General features: G+C 62.4%; 5 protein-coding genes across 5 annotated transcripts in view; all 5 read right to left on the bottom strand.

Annotated features, from left to right (window-relative positions):
- Positions 1 to 740: 740 nt before the first annotated feature.
- Positions 741 to 3,254, bottom strand: F751_0904 (Uric acid-xanthine permease; the record flags this gene model as incomplete). Its single annotated transcript, XM_011399957.1, has 5 exons — positions 741 to 797; positions 983 to 1,190; positions 1,361 to 2,637; positions 2,821 to 2,948; positions 3,206 to 3,254. 5 exons carry the CDS (start codon positions 3,252 to 3,254, stop codon positions 741 to 743), a joined length of 1,719 nt encoding a protein of 572 aa, XP_011398259.1.
- A 219-nt stretch (positions 3,255 to 3,473) lies between these two features.
- Positions 3,474 to 4,495, bottom strand: F751_0903 (Putative purine permease; the record flags this gene model as incomplete). The annotated part of the gene is made up of 4 exons (XM_011399956.1): positions 3,474 to 3,596; positions 3,795 to 3,858; positions 4,057 to 4,202; positions 4,427 to 4,495. 4 exons carry the CDS (start codon positions 4,493 to 4,495, stop codon positions 3,474 to 3,476), a joined length of 402 nt encoding a protein of 133 aa, XP_011398258.1.
- Positions 4,496 to 5,513: 1,018 nt separating this feature from the next.
- On the bottom strand, positions 5,514 to 8,015 carry F751_0902 (hypothetical protein; the record flags this gene model as incomplete). Its single annotated transcript, XM_011399955.1, has 6 exons — positions 5,514 to 6,168; positions 6,335 to 6,449; positions 6,651 to 6,748; positions 7,219 to 7,343; positions 7,541 to 7,878; positions 7,979 to 8,015. 6 exons carry the CDS (start codon positions 8,013 to 8,015, stop codon positions 5,514 to 5,516), a joined length of 1,368 nt encoding a protein of 455 aa, XP_011398257.1.
- Positions 8,016 to 9,194: 1,179 nt separating this feature from the next.
- On the bottom strand, positions 9,195 to 11,486 carry F751_0901 (hypothetical protein; the record flags this gene model as incomplete). The annotated part of the gene is made up of 5 exons (XM_011399954.1): positions 9,195 to 9,849; positions 10,038 to 10,152; positions 10,345 to 10,442; positions 10,805 to 11,031; positions 11,229 to 11,486. The coding sequence occupies 5 exons, from the start codon at positions 11,484 to 11,486 to the stop codon at positions 9,195 to 9,197; spliced, it is 1,353 nt and encodes a 450-aa protein (XP_011398256.1).
- Positions 11,487 to 12,496: 1,010 nt separating this feature from the next.
- F751_0900 (5-methylthioadenosine/S-adenosylhomocysteine deaminase) overlaps positions 12,497 to 14,411 on the bottom strand; it is a gene marked incomplete at both ends in the record, with an annotated part of 4,001 nt that continues 2,086 nt past the window's right edge. Inside the window, 6 exons of the mRNA XM_011399953.1 lie at positions 12,497 to 12,565; positions 12,796 to 12,939; positions 13,169 to 13,299; positions 13,439 to 13,570; positions 13,799 to 13,932; positions 14,137 to 14,387. Coding sequence (XP_011398255.1) covers positions 12,497 to 12,565; positions 12,796 to 12,939; positions 13,169 to 13,299; positions 13,439 to 13,570; positions 13,799 to 13,932; positions 14,137 to 14,387 — 861 coding nt within the window. The remainder of the gene's footprint in view (positions 12,566 to 12,795; positions 12,940 to 13,168; positions 13,300 to 13,438; positions 13,571 to 13,798; positions 13,933 to 14,136; positions 14,388 to 14,411) is intronic.

The following is a 14,411-nucleotide window of genomic DNA, read 5'->3' as shown; positions in this document are numbered from 1 at the left end:
CCACTGACACCAAGGCCATGAGCCAGCATGCCCGTGGGCCATGCCCAGCAGCAGACCGCTCTCGGCTTCCATTCACCCTGCCTCACTGTGAGCCAAAGTGCATGGCCTGATCGACAGTATGCGCATCGTACACCCATTCACCCCTCATCCCGCTGTTGTTGCTCTTGCGCATACTACCAAGCATGATTGAAGGAAGGGAGGGTTGCAAGCAGCGATGGCATGACAGCCTGAGACACGGCACTGGAGAGAGGGCAAACTACGTAAAGGGGAGGTTTTGAGGTTTGGGGGAGGCACAGGGGTGTGCACGAGGAGGGGGGTCCAGGGTACAAGCACACGCCGGCTGGAGCTCCATTTCAGGTGGGTTGGGGGGAGCGGTCCGCACATCAGACGGCTGCGCGGTGGGATGTACTGGCATGTAGGGTGGGGGAAGGTTGCCTCCCGGCCATCCCCACAGCCAGGTTCTGGGGCATGGCACAGGGAGACCTGCCACAAGTGGAGCTCTAAATATATGCGATCAACGTGCGAACTGGGATGTTCGAGGGCCTGGGAGCACATGGAGCCATCTTGCCGTGTACTCGGGTGTACAAAGCCCCCCGTGGCCTTGGCTTTGTCATTGACTTGCGGTGGCAGCATGTCCGGTGGACTCCCCGGACTGCCAGGTGGCTGTGCCTTTAATCATTTGGAGCATTGGTCTTGGGCCAAAGACAATGCCCCTGCTCAGTGCTGCACCGAGGCCGCAGTCACACAAGAGGGGCCTTGTTATTCGCGCCGGGTGTATCTGACCCGCTGTCGTTCTGCTGCGAGGATTGTCGGTGGGGGAGGAGGGCTGATGAGATGGACTGATGACAGGGCATTCCTGGGAACATGGGTCCAGTGCTGGGGGGTGTTTACATGCTCAATCCCCTCCCGCACACCCCTCTGACGCTGGCTCGAGCCTCCCCTCCGCTCAGAACGACTGACCAAGCCCCTCGCACACACACACCTTCTGCATGTCGGTGCTGTAGTCCTTGGTCATGTGCATGCTGGTGTCCTGGCTCTGCAGCGGGTCCTTGCCCTGGGGTTTGCTGGAGTAGCGCACCGACGGCTCGGCCCCCTGGACAGAGAGGTCGGGGGTGTCGGGCTCCGGCACGGTCAGCCCCTTCTCGTCGGGGAGCAGGAGGTTGAGGACGATGGCCGTCAGAGCTCCCAGCCTGCAGGGCAGGGGGGGACTGGGTGATCGAGAGCTGGCATGCTTTCAGAAGCGGCCCCTCGACTCCCAGCAGATCGCAAGTGGCTGCCTCAGTGCGGCCCGCTCCTCCCCCTTGATCGACCTCCTCCCTGCCGCCCGATCAAGACCCTACCCCCACCCCCACCGCCTCACGTGAATCCGGTCTCCAGGATGAGGATGAGCGCGTCGCGCACGCCCTGCACCCCCTCGCTCAGGTTTGGGTTGTTCCACAGGTTGTTCTGGGCCCAGTTGGGCACCAGGGTGACCCCGATGCCCAGTGCCAGGGCGCAGGCGATGACGAAGCGGTTGCGGCGCGTGAAGTGCTGGCTGATCATGATCTTGATCCCCGAGGCGATGACGTTGGCGAAGAGGAAGGTGGTCATCCCCCCCAGCACGCAGTTGGGGATGGTGGTGATGACGCCGCCAAACTTCCCGATCAGGCCGAAGATGAAGAGCCAGCCCGCACAGGCCCAGCCCGCCTGGCGTGAGGCCACGGCGGTGAGGGCGATGATGCCGTTGTTCTGGGCAAAGGTGGTGAGGGGCAAGGAGGTGGCCAGCGCAGAGAAGATGCCGGAGATGCCGTCGTTGAGCAGCGCGCCGCGGGTGCGCTTGTTGTGCGCGGGGCCCGAGGTCTGGAGGAAGGATGCCTCCTCGGTGGCGGCCACGTCGCCCACCGTCTCGATGCTGGTGATGGTGAAGACGATGATGAGGGGCAGGACCGCGGGGCCGTAGACGTTCAGCGGGAAGGTGTGGACCCAGAGGAAGGTGATGGCCGGCGCGTTGGCGATCTTGGTGCCGGTGACGAAGCGCTTGCCGTCGGCGCGGGTCACGCCCGCCAGCATGTAGCCGAAGAGGAGGGAGATGATGACCGCGCAGTTGCGCAGGAAGGGGGACCCGAACAGCTCGATGATGACCAGCATGACGAAGACGGAGAAGCCGAGGCCGACGTAGGGACCGGAGCCAAAGGGCAGCATGACGTCCCCGTTCCCGCTGCACATGATGGGCACGTTGGTGTAGCAGGTGCTCAGCGTGGTGACCTCCCCCGAGGTGGCGTTGGTCACGGTGCAGGGGCCGGCCTGCGGGATCCACAGCCCGTCGGCGTAGGTGTTGCAGAAGGAGCCGCCGCCCCAGTTGGCCATGCCCGCGCCGGTCAGGTTGATGCCGATGAGCACGATGGTGACGCCACAGACGATGGGGGGGAAGATGCGCTTGAGCACGCGGGGGGGGAAGAATGAGATGACGACGGGCGTGATCCCCACGCAGGCCAGCGTGCCCAGCAGGTAGCCGTAGGCCTCGCGGAAGGTGTGTCCGTCGGCCATCAACGCGCTGATGGTGGAGACGGCGATGGGGTAGGTGGTGAAGGAGATGCCCATCACCGACAGGATGCCCGCGCCCCACTGCCGTCCGTAGGGCAGCGGGATGCCCGTCACCTGTGCCGTGTGTGGAGGGGGGTGGGAGGGGATTTGTGCGTTGGAACTCCCTGGGGGACCATGGGCACTGGGGGGCAGGGGCTGGCACGTGGCGTGGGAGCCTGGTGGACACATCGCCGCCCAGCACACGCAGCACGACTGCCAGCCCCACCTACACCCACCCAGCTAACCTTCGCCACCCACCTGGATGGCGGTCATGATGGAGGTGACCAGGAGGGCGGCGGAGACGAGGTATTGGGCGATGGTGTCCACGTCTGTGGTGCTCAGCGTGGGGTCATTGGCCGCGTATGCGGAGATGAGCAGGGGGGGGGCTGAGGGGTCCGGGGAGTTGAGGAGTTAGGGTTAGGGTGTGTTGGAGTCTTCCGGGTTGGTTTCTGGCTGGTCAGGCTGCCAGGCTGCATGCAGGCCAGAGGCAGTCTGGGCGTGGGACCTGGACCATATCACCCAGCTCCAGGCGGCTGCCTGCTGTCGTCCCGTCGCCCCTTCTCGGAGGGCGCCGCCCTGCTGCAAGGCCATCCCATGTGGGCTGTTCACCATCTCCCCCCTCCCTGCATGCCCTTCCCCTGACGATGCGCGCTTTCCTCCTTGCCCGTGCCGCTGGGCGGCGACGTGCCCATGGTGTTGCAGTGAAAGAACTCGGTTGAGAGCTTGGGTCAACAGAGGCACGGCGAGGGACTTGTGGGCGGCGAGTATGGAGGGCCTTACTGCGGCACAGAGGCAGCAGATGGGTCACACTGGCTTCCAGTCTGACGCAGACGCAGGGGCAATCCCTCTTCTGCCGCTCGGTACACCATCCTGGGGCAGGCCAGCCGCCGGTACCCCAGACTCCATCGTCATCAGCTGGACAGGGCGGCGGCGATGGAGTCCAGCTCGTCCTCCTCCTCCCCGGTCAGGACCTCCACCTCCTCCTCCTCGCCCAGATCGGGCCCATCCTCCTCCTCGTCCAGCTGCGACTGAGTCTGTGTGGAGGGAAGGGAGAGGAGGACGTGCGTCAGGAGGCCCGCAACGCTGCTCCACAGGGTAGTCCACAAGCATTCTGTCGAGGCTTAGATACTCAAATCCCAAGCGCGAAAAATACAAGCCTGGCTCAGGCAGTGCTGTAGGCAGGCCGCTTGCCGTGAGGCAGCATTTGGTTGCGCCCCCCCTGCCATGCTCACGGGGAAGGTGTAGTTCTCCGCCTCATACGGCCTGCCACTGACGCGTGCCAGGGTTTCCAGGTCCCTGGGGAAGGGGAAGCGGGGCATGTTGGCGATAGGTGCCGGAGTCGCCTGTACCAGAGGCCTTTGGTGTCCCTTGCATCCACAGCTCAGCTTGCATGCGCCCAACCATCTGCGTCCCTCCCTGCACCACGAGCACCTCACCCTCGCCCCCCCCCCCTTCCCAACACACACACACACACACACGCCACCCTTTCCTCACGTGATGAGTCCGCCGACCATTGCCATGGCGTGCTGCAGGCCCATCACCATGGCTGTGAGGATGCCGAGCCACGCGTCGGTGGCGAAGAAGGTGGGGGGGTCGCGCTTGCCCGCCTTGAAGGGCCACACCGGCATGCACAGGTATTTCTGTGATGCCGGGTGCAGGTGGGTGTGGGGATATGGAGGGGTGAGGTAGGGACATGCATGCGCGGCAATGGTAGGATGCTACCAGGGAATCTGGAGCATTTCTGAGGCATTGTACATGCCCCTGTTGCGACGTCGCTTGTCAGCAGACTTCCCTGAGATCCCAAGGGAGGGGCCAGAGGGCAACTCCCCTGTGACCCACCCGACCGACCGATCGCCCTGCTTACGTAATCATAATCGCCAAGGAGGATGTAGTTGTACCTCTTCTCCCTCCACGCAGTCATAAAACGACCCATATCTGCAAATGATGTGTGCCGCAGGCGGTGAAGGCCTGACGACATCGGGTTGGGGCCTCATGGATGGGATCGCGAGGAAGCCCTAACCCCGGCCCAATCCCACCCGAGTCGACGGGGCATAACCAGGGTGGGTCACCTCCCCCGACATCACGGTACCATATCACATGGCGAGTTCCCACCTGCAAGCGCACGTTTGTGCTGCCTGGAGAGATTCCGCAAGACTCTTCAGGTCCAGCCCTAGTGGCCGTCGGGATATCAAAGTCTAGAGGGTCTCCAGACAATACTGAGGACTGAAATCTGGATGGATTAGACGCTATTCTTTCAGAATATAGTATAATAAGGAGTATGCTTTTGTGTTCATTGGTGTTTGATGAAAACCCTTGTAACTAGGGCAGCAGAGAGGGTTTTCGTCGAGCACCCACGTGGGCATTTCCGACCCTTCTTCTTTGGCGACAATACACGAAACGGGAACGGCAATCAAGCATTGTACGAGAGCAAGCTTATCCAGCATTCGCAGTGGTGTTTAGCTCTCAAAGAACGTTGTGAAACAGGTTCCTGTGCTTGTTCTGGCCATTTGCCCTCGTGACCGGGGACCCTGATTCTCTCGGTGCTGGTCACGGCCACGCAACACACTTTCCCTGCTACAATCTCCTGCAGTAATCCACTTGGATTGGTTTATGCAATTCTAATGATTCGTGGGTTCCACGACACCATGAAAGGAAGTTGAGGACCCGAGTCAGTTGGCGATTAAGGTGGGGCGGGATAAGGTGCCATCCTGACCCTCCCTTATGATGGTGGGCACAGGCAATCCACCCCTGGGACACTCCGACAGCCTCAGGCGATGGACTCCATTATCAACAACACATACTGGCCTGGGAGGTCCCGCTGTATTCCATGAGCACGAGTTCAATATAACAGGGTTGGCAGCAGGCATCCTGGACAATGGGCCTGCACAAGCGGAATGTTTGTCAGTAACCTCGCCAAGGGCAAGCACAAGCGGGTGAAAAATAGGCAGGGGTCAGTCGGCGAGCAGGGTCCTCCTCCGGTGCGGGATGGGGTGCGGGGGAATGATGTCACGGTCCTTGAGCATCTGGGCATGGTCGCACAGCCTCTTCACCACGATCTCCCCCAGCTGCGACCTGGTCTCCCCCGGGGGCGGCAGCCAGTACTGCCGGTAGGCCTGCCGCGCCAGCGCGGCCTGCTTGGCGGCCAGCACCTCGGGCGGCATGCCACGCAGCACCCCCAGAACCTCGGCCAGGCTGTCCACCTGGATCACGCTGCTCGGCACCAGGTGAGCGTCCAGGTACCAGGAATTCAGCACATCGGGGTGGTTGTCCGGGACGCCCAGCGAGGCATTGGCCACCACCCAGTCCGCACGACGAACGGAAACGAAGACGCTGGAGGCGCCGTGGTCGATGTCGTCGGCCAGGGCCACTGTGTGCCAGGGCGGGCCAACGAGCACGGGGACGCAGCCGGAGAGGGCTGCCTCGCTGCCGCGCCGGCTGGAGGGCTTGTCACCGGCCAGCACCAGGCAGAAGCGGGAGTCGCGCATGCGCGCCAGCACCTCCGCGTGCGGCAGGGCCCCGGGACAGAGGTCACAGGCGCACTGCACGTCCAGGTCGGGGGCGGGGGACGCCTGGATCGTATCCACCAGGGCACGACGCAGCAGCTTCCTAGTGGCAGTTGCGGCGCGGGGGGGGGGGAGGGGAAGTGAGGGAGGCATGGGAACTTAGCAGGCAACTGCCGGGCAGCTTCTTGCAGGGCTCGCTGGGCATTCGGGGCGGGCCCTGGGGTCTCAGGGCTCCCCAGCGTTCAACAGTATCACCATACAAGGCTCACCCGGATGCAAAGTGGAGGGCCGCCGGGTCGTTGGGGGGCGGGGCACACCCGCCGCGGTAGAAGAGCAGTGTGTCGCGGGTGGTGGCGAGGGGATCAAACCCCTCCTGGTGGGTGTCTGCGGGTGGAGCGGGGGCGGTGTGTGTGTGTGTGTGTGTGTGCCAACACGCACAAGCTACTGGGATGGTGCGGCAACAATGCCAGAACCAGGAAGCCTGCAGGCCAGGGGAGGCTCGCATGCACATGTCGTCGCAGAGTGTGGGGTCCCTCATCACAAACACCCAAGGACCGGAGCCTGCTCGGGACCAAACCTGCGCACCTGTCACGTATGGCAGGATCAGTCCCTGTCGGGCATGCGCATCGAGCGACTGCTCGCAGAACATGGTGTGCTCGGAGGTGATGATGAAGGGGGAGGCACTGTGCGGGATCAAGAGATGGGGACTTGGAAAATCCAATGAGGTTGGAGGGTACATTGTGTGTATGATTTCTGCATCACAGTGATGCGCTGGATAGACTCCTGTGTGCAAAGAACCATACGAAGGCAAGCCAAGGGGGGCCATGGGTAGGGTGGGAGGCGGTGAGCAAGGCATGGGAGGCCTGATCCTGTGTTCCTCTTGATCATGCTCCCCCTGAACCAAGAACTCTCGGTCCCAACGTCAGACCAGGACGCTCACGCTGCCCAAACAGTCTGGCGCGCAGGAGATTTCCATGAGAAAGTGGGTCCGCCCAATGGGACCGACCGAACCCCAGGCACATAAGTGAGCAAGCCCGTGCACCTCTCGCACCTGCATGGTCTCTGCGCATCCAGGGTTTCGGTGGGTATCGCCGGGAAGTAGGGTGCTATGACAAACCTGGAGCCATTGCTGTGCCTCCACTGAGGCCAGGACCTGAGGTGGTTCATCGTCTGCTGCATGTAGAGCTCCGGATCGGCACCGTCCAGAACTTTCTCCCTGAAGACCTGCCACCACTTCCCCGCCCTCCAGGTCTCGTAGCAATGCATGTTGACGTATATCTGGGGACAAGGGGGCGGGGCAAGGGGTGAAGGTGCAGGGAGGACCTCTCCCCACGTCCAGGCCCTTTGTTCCGAGGAAACATGCTCCTGCTGGCAAGGAGACGAAAGTGATACCAACAGCACACAACCTATTCCGACATGCCCTGCATGCACCTTGGCAGCCCTCTGCCTGATCCCAGTCCATCCTCCCCTCCCACCAGATCTGCACTGGCCAGCCTGTCCGCGCGCGCCCCATTGTCGATGATAGCCTGCTCCAGCCAGAACTGGACCGCTTGCTGGTACTCCCAGTGTTGGAGGGGCTCGGTACCACCCAGGAGGCCAGTCACCTTGAGGGCGTGGGGCCAGACAGCGGGGTCCGCGTAATTGCAGGCGGGCATCCCCAGATCCCGGGCGGGATCCAGGACGTAGATGGAGCAGGAAGCCTGCTCCACCGATTGAACAGGGCCTATGAGCACGGAGCCGGAGGTCAGCTTGAATAGACGCTTAGACCAGATCCCTTGGCCTGCCAAGCCGACGAGAGAGAAGAACAGGAACCCTGCGCGGTGGAGGGGGAGGGCCGGATCGAGACACCGCAACGCGTTAGAGCAGAAACTCGGCCCCCGCTTCGATACCCATCAAGAGAATTAACATTTTACCTGTGGTGAGAGGCAGGATCTGGAGAATGTGCGGCATTTGGCCACCTTCCGTGTGAACTTCACTCGAGCGGGCGTGCGGCCCATAGGGGAATAACACAGCCAGTCAGCATCGAGAGTTGGCAGGGCTTCGTCTAACAGATCCAACTCCTGACAATTTTAGACGCTGCGAGATCTTCCTTGCCTGGGCATGCTGCCACATCCTTCATTTTGCGTGACGGAACCGTCCGGGGCGGGAACGTCACGTGAACTCTTCCCACCCGACCTTACCCCTGCAGCAGCAGGCATAGTAAGCCATGCGGCTTGTGTGGCACCATCTCATGCTCCGAAACGATTACTCTCCCTCTCTGTGACACATGGATCGAGCACTTAGTTGTACACAGATTGACCTGAGATGTAAGTGGACATTAGCTTAAGTCAGCTCCCCATGGGGCCAATCATACAGAGCCAGGAAAGCTGATGGGAGAGGGAATTGTCACACAGAGATGGCCGAGTCGAAGCGTGGGAACAGGTACCTGGAAAAGCAATTTCTGCTGCCCGGCCCTCCATGTGCCTCACAGGGCTTCATGCAGCAGGGAGGGGTGGGCACCTGTCTGGCTCCATGTCCCCTGTCCATCGCTGGCATTTTATTTGACCTGCGGAGTCCTCACCCCTCTGGCCTGCCCAGAGCAGAGTAGATCCTAGGAGATTGCTTGCTGTGATTACCCATGCCCTTTGGAGGCCGCGCCATAGACGCCCAGGGTCACCATCTCCCACCGTCCAGCCGGTGGCGCACGGAGTGTGGGGCGGCATGGCCTGATGAGCGGCGGCGGTGTGCGGCTCTCCGCGGCCTCCTGAATACCAGCCCCGGCGCTGCAGCACTCTCCATGCGGTGATCATCTGTAATGACCCGCTTGAACGGATCCTTGTACCACTACGACGACGGAGCCTACACGAGATGCCATTAAGGGAGGTGGAGAACCTTGTCCGTGGCGAGGTGGATAGCATTAGGGTCACAGCGGCCTTCACATGCCGGATTCTATGAGAGACCACCGGGCACCTATGTATCCTCAGGCGCCGGACCCCATAGGCACAAGAACCGGCTCGATCCTTTTGGAATGAAATATCAGTACGACTTCAGTATATGAGGGTGTCATCAAGCATCATGGACCCGCACAGGCGGAATGTTTGTCAGTAACCTCGTCAAGGGCAAGCACAAGCTGATTAACCCAGGCAGGGGTCAGTCGGCGAGCAGGGTCCTCCTCCGGTGCGGGATGGGGTGCGGGGGAATGATGTCACGGTCCTTGAGCGTCTGAGCATGGTCGCACAGCCTCTTCACCACGATCTCTCCCAGCTGCGACCTGGTCTTCCCTGGGGGCGGCAGCCAGTACTGCCGGTAGGCCTGCCGCGCCAGCGCGGCCTGCTTGGCGGCCAGCACCTTGGGCGGCAGCGCACGCAGCGTGTCAAATATCTGGTCCACGGTGTCCACGTACAGCATGTCTCCGGGCGCCAGGTCAGCGTCCAGGTACCAGGACTTCAGCACGTTGGGATGGTTCTCGCCGATGCCCTGCGAGGCGTTGGCGACCACCCAGGTCACGTGGCGCACGGTGATGAAGACGCTGGAGGCGGCGTGGTCGATGTCTTCGGCCAGGGCCACTGTGTGCCAGGGCGGGCCGACGAAGACGGGGACGCAGCCGGAGAGGGCCGCCTCGGTGCCGCGCCGGCTGGACGGCCGGTCCCCGGCCAGCACCAGGCAGTAGCGGGAGGCGCGCATGCGCGCCAGCAGCTGCGGGTGGGGCAGGGCCCCGGGGCAGATGTCGCAGCCGCACCGCACGTCCACATCGGTGGCGTTGGACGCCTGGGCTGCGTCCACCACGGCGCGGCGCAGCAGCTTCCTGGCAGGTGGGGTTTATGGTGGTGGGGAGGGAGGGGATTGAAGGGTGTGAATGAGGGCGGATGATCCATCAGGCAATGCAGCACTGGGCCCCACGGGCATGCAGACTTCCTTTCCCCCTGGGACAAAGCACAAGCAGCCTTTCAGGGGCAGTCTTGCCCGGACCCCGTTGGTTGCGCCGGGGCTCACCCTGATGCAAATCGCCATGCTTTAGGGTCGGGGGGGGGCGGCGCACACCCACCCCGGTGGAAGAGCAGAGTGTCGCGGGTGGCGACGAGGGGGTCAAACCCCTGCTGGTGGGTGTCTGCGAGGGGTGGCAGGGCTGGGGCTCACGCTGATGGGAGAGCAAGGCACACCACACGGGATCCAGGCACAGCCCATCCCGGGGCAAGTGGGCGGCTGCACGCCCCATGAGTGTGCGGCATCTCCTGAGCTCATGTCACTGGCCGACCCCAACCCCCGGCCCTGGCTCAGCCGAGGATCAACCTGCACACACCTGTCACATAGGGCAGGATCAATCCCTGCTGGGCATGCGCCTCGCGCTTCTGCGTGCACAGCAGCGTGTGCTCAGAGGTGATGATGAAGGGGGATGAACTGTGTGGGGTTCATGATGGTGGGGAGCGGAGGGTTGGATGGGCCTCACGGGATGGTCTGCAACACGGAAGCTGGACCACGGGAATACACCAATCACTCTACTGAGTCAGGTAACTTTGCGCCAGCAAGCCAGGGTAGGGTATTCAGGAGGGTGGGAGGCGGTGGGCGCGGCAGGCGGAGCCCATTCCTGTCTTTCCGTTGACCTTTGACATCTTGGACCAGGTAACTGTGGGCCCTACTTCATGCTGAGACACTCTGCACCGCCTGGCCCACAGATTCGCTGTGCGCATGGGGGACATCACCCACACAGACATTGAAGATTCCCAAACGTATGTCCCAATGAGCCTCTGCATCTCACCCACCTGCATGGCCTCTGCGCCGCCAGGGTACTCATGGGGGTTGCCGGGAAGTAGGGCGCCACGACGAATCTGGAGCCATTGCTCTGCCTCCACTGGGGCCAGGACCTGAGGTGATGCATCGTCTGCTGCATGTAGAGCTCTGGATTGACGGCGTCCACCACGCCCTCCCTGAAAGTCTGCCACCACTTCCCCGCCCTCCAGGTCTCGTAGCAATGCATGTTGACGTATATCTGGGGACAAGGGGGCGGGGCAAGGGGTGAAGGTGCAGGGAGGACCTCTCCTCACGTCCAGGGCCTTTGTTCCGAGGAAACATGCTCCTGCTGGCAAGGAGACGAAAGTGATACCAACAGCACACAACCTATTCCGACATGCCCTGCATGCACCTTGGCAGCCCTCTGCCTGATCCCAGTCCATCCTCCCCTCCCACCAGATCTGCACTGGCCAGCCTGTCCGCGCGCGCCCCATTGTCGATGATAGCCTGCTCCAGCCAGAACTGGACCGCTTGCTGGTACTCCCAGTGTTGGAGGGGCTCGGTGCCCCCGAGAATTCCGGTCACCTTGAGGGCATGCGGCCAGATGGCGGGGTCCGCGTAGTTGCACGCGGGCATCCCCAGGTCTCGAGCAGGGTCCAGGACGTATATGGAGCAGGATGCCTGCTCCACCGATTGAACAGGGCCTATGATCATAGATCCCGAGGAGAGCGCGACGAGGCGCTTCGGCCAGATCCTTTGACCTGCCAAGCCTACGAGGGAGAAAAGCACGAACCCTACGCGGTGGAGGCGTGGGGCCGGGGTGAGGCGCCACGGGTCGTGAGGGCAGGATCTCGGTAACTTCGTCGATACCCATGATATATGAACAAATATTACCTGCCACAACCAGCAGGATCTGGAGTATGTGAGGCATCTGGCACCCTCGCATGTTTGGTTTGCGGTCGGGGGGGGGGGGGGGGGCTCCGGCAACGTCACAGCATCGAGTATTAGCAGGACAAACTTCTGCGATCTTTTCTCCACTTAATTCCTAATGGTGCAGGATCTTGCTTGCGAGCGGTTATGCTTGTAGCAGCGTTCAACCGTGTGACGGAACGTCTCCCCCGGTGCGCGGGAACAAGGCATACCACTTCGCACCCCCCAGCACATACAAGAGTTCGATATGATTGTGATCAGAAAAGGCCATCTAGCTTGTTGAATGCCGAGTTTCGCTGCGAGACGAGACCTCACCCTGTCTCTGACAAGCTTCTGAGCAAGTTGCTGTGCACATATTGACCTAAATGTGGTATCACTCAGTTTACTCAAGTACTTCCTCATTCAAACCATGTCAAGATCAGCAAGATAATCTGGAAGAGCATCGTTTACAGTGATTCCAGACTCGAAACGGAGGGATAGGCACCAGAAGACTTCCTGCTGGTTGTTCGAGCCGGCAGGGTGGTGTGCAGCACCTGCACTCCAATCTGAGGTCAGTCTTGCAGACAATCTTCAGCTCATCATGTCCTGGTTACAACCCAGTTCTCCCAGAGCACAGGAGCCAGTGCTGCCTGTGGGCTCCGTCAGCTGGACTGCTCAGCTTGGCAGCAGGAATATCAAGCTGTGCCTCCACCCACGCCAGCAACTTGGGAGTTGTGACGACACAAGGGAGTTTACTGCAATGCATTGATGTCATGGAGATGGTCGCCAGCTCCACTTACCACAGACATCGGTCCTCACGCTTCTGGACCGCCCAGAGCAGCGCAGATCCTGGCAGATCGCTCGTTGTGGTCTCGCACCAAGGCCTGGGGATTGCAAAGGGGGTTAACATAGAAGTATCGGAGTCGGAGGGGTTCAACCACCCCTGCACCCGCACGCTTCATGCAGCCCTACCAGGAGACCATGCCCGAGATCCAAGCAATCGGGGCCCCCTGCCGGCTCTTGGAGTCCCAGTGCGAGGCGACGCCCGGGGTCACGCCATTCCAGCCCCATCCAGCCCCGACCAGGCATGTCCTTCAACGATAACCCACCGCACCTTCACATCCACCGTCAGCAGGCAGCCGTCGCGAACAATGACCTCCCCGTTGATGACAGAGGTCGTCACGTTGCCCGGCGCGCACAGCAGCAGCGAGGACAGTGGCTGGTGCAGGCCGCCCGCAAATGCGACGCTGTCGCTGGTCTGCAGGGGTGGGTGGTTAGGTGGGAAGAGGGGAAAGGGATGGCGCCAGTTCTCTCAGATGCAGTCCGAGCGCATGTGTATGGCCCTGCAGTCGGCAGCGCTGACTGACGTCACCCCGTCGCTAACCAATGACTCCCGTGAGGGCATGGCAGTAGGCGGCCATCCACCCTGTCGCCATCTCCTGTCCGCTATGGGTTGTTGCACCCCTCCCACCCCACAGCCCACCCACCTTCCACCCCACAAAGTCGGCAGCGTATCCGGGCGCGATGACGCCCACCTCCCCCTCCCAGCCTAGCGCCTTGGCGCCGCCCTGCGTCGCGATCTGCAGCGCCTCTCGCACCCTCAGCCCTTCCACGTTGCCTGAATGTGTGGGGTCACCAGGGGTGGGGAGCATGTGTGCCACGCTGCGATGGAGACTGTGATGGCGCGGTTGGGTGGTGATGAGGGTGGCACCCCTGGCGGACACCCTCCCCCTAATGGAACCATAAGGCCCCCTCACCGGAGGCGCGCTGCAGCAGCAGGGCCAGGCGCATCTCCTGCAGCAGGTTTCCCGTGTCGTTGGAGGCCGTGCCGTCCACGCCAAGGGCCACCGTTACCCCGTCGTCCAGCAGGCGGCGCACGGGGCAGATGCCTGGGTCAAAGAACGAGGCGAGGGTGTGTACATGAGGAAATGGAGGAGGGGGGCGGGGAGTGGCCGAGTGTCAGCAGGAGCACGCACAGAGCGGGCAGCTCTCCCGGCGAGACCTCGCCCCGGTCTCGGGTCCTTCACGCCCAGCATCCGGGCCCTAGCGAGGCCCTCAGCAACACGAGGTCCCCGGCCAAGAGGGTCACCATGGGTGAGCCACCGGCCTCGCCGCACCAGAGGCGAGGCGGAGGTTGCTAGAGGGGCAGTGCGCCACGGCCATCCCCGCGTCCCTGAACTGGACCCGCTCCTCGGCGCTGAGCATGACGCAGTGCGCATACCAGGACACCTCCCTGTTCCAGCCGACCCTCCTGTTGGGAGGGGCATGGGCTCACGTGGCCTGATGACGTGAGAACCAAGTACCTCATTGCACTCTGCGGCCGCAGCCCCGGAATCTCCAGGGTGGCTTGAGTGCCAGCCCCGGCGCTGAGGGAGCACCCCCACCTCCAAGTGCACTCCACGCCGGGAACATGGGCCCCCTCCCCTCCGCCTCCCTACCCCTTGTATGCGCTCACTTGATGTATTCCCCCGGGCGACAGCCATAGACCTTGAGGCTGTAGTCGATGTCCTCCTGGTTTTCGGCCAGGTGGGTGTGCAGGCGGACCCCGGGAAACTCGGCCACCAGCTTGGCGGCAGCCGCCATGCAGTCCTCGGTGACCGAGAAGGGCGAGCACGGCGCCACGCCCAGGCGCAGCATCGCATGGCAGGATGGGTCGTGGTACTGCCGGATCAGGCGCCGCGCGTCCTCCAGCGCGACCTCCGTCGTCTCCACGCAGTCATCCGGGGGGAG

The sequence above is a fragment of the Auxenochlorella protothecoides genome (assembly GCF_000733215.1).
Source record: "Auxenochlorella protothecoides strain 0710 unplaced genomic scaffold scaffold118, whole genome shotgun sequence".
NCBI lineage: Eukaryota > Viridiplantae > Chlorophyta > Trebouxiophyceae > Chlorellales > Chlorellaceae > Auxenochlorella > Auxenochlorella protothecoides.
Note: the sequence above shows the minus strand (reverse complement) of the source record. Positions and strands in the feature narration are given on the sequence as shown.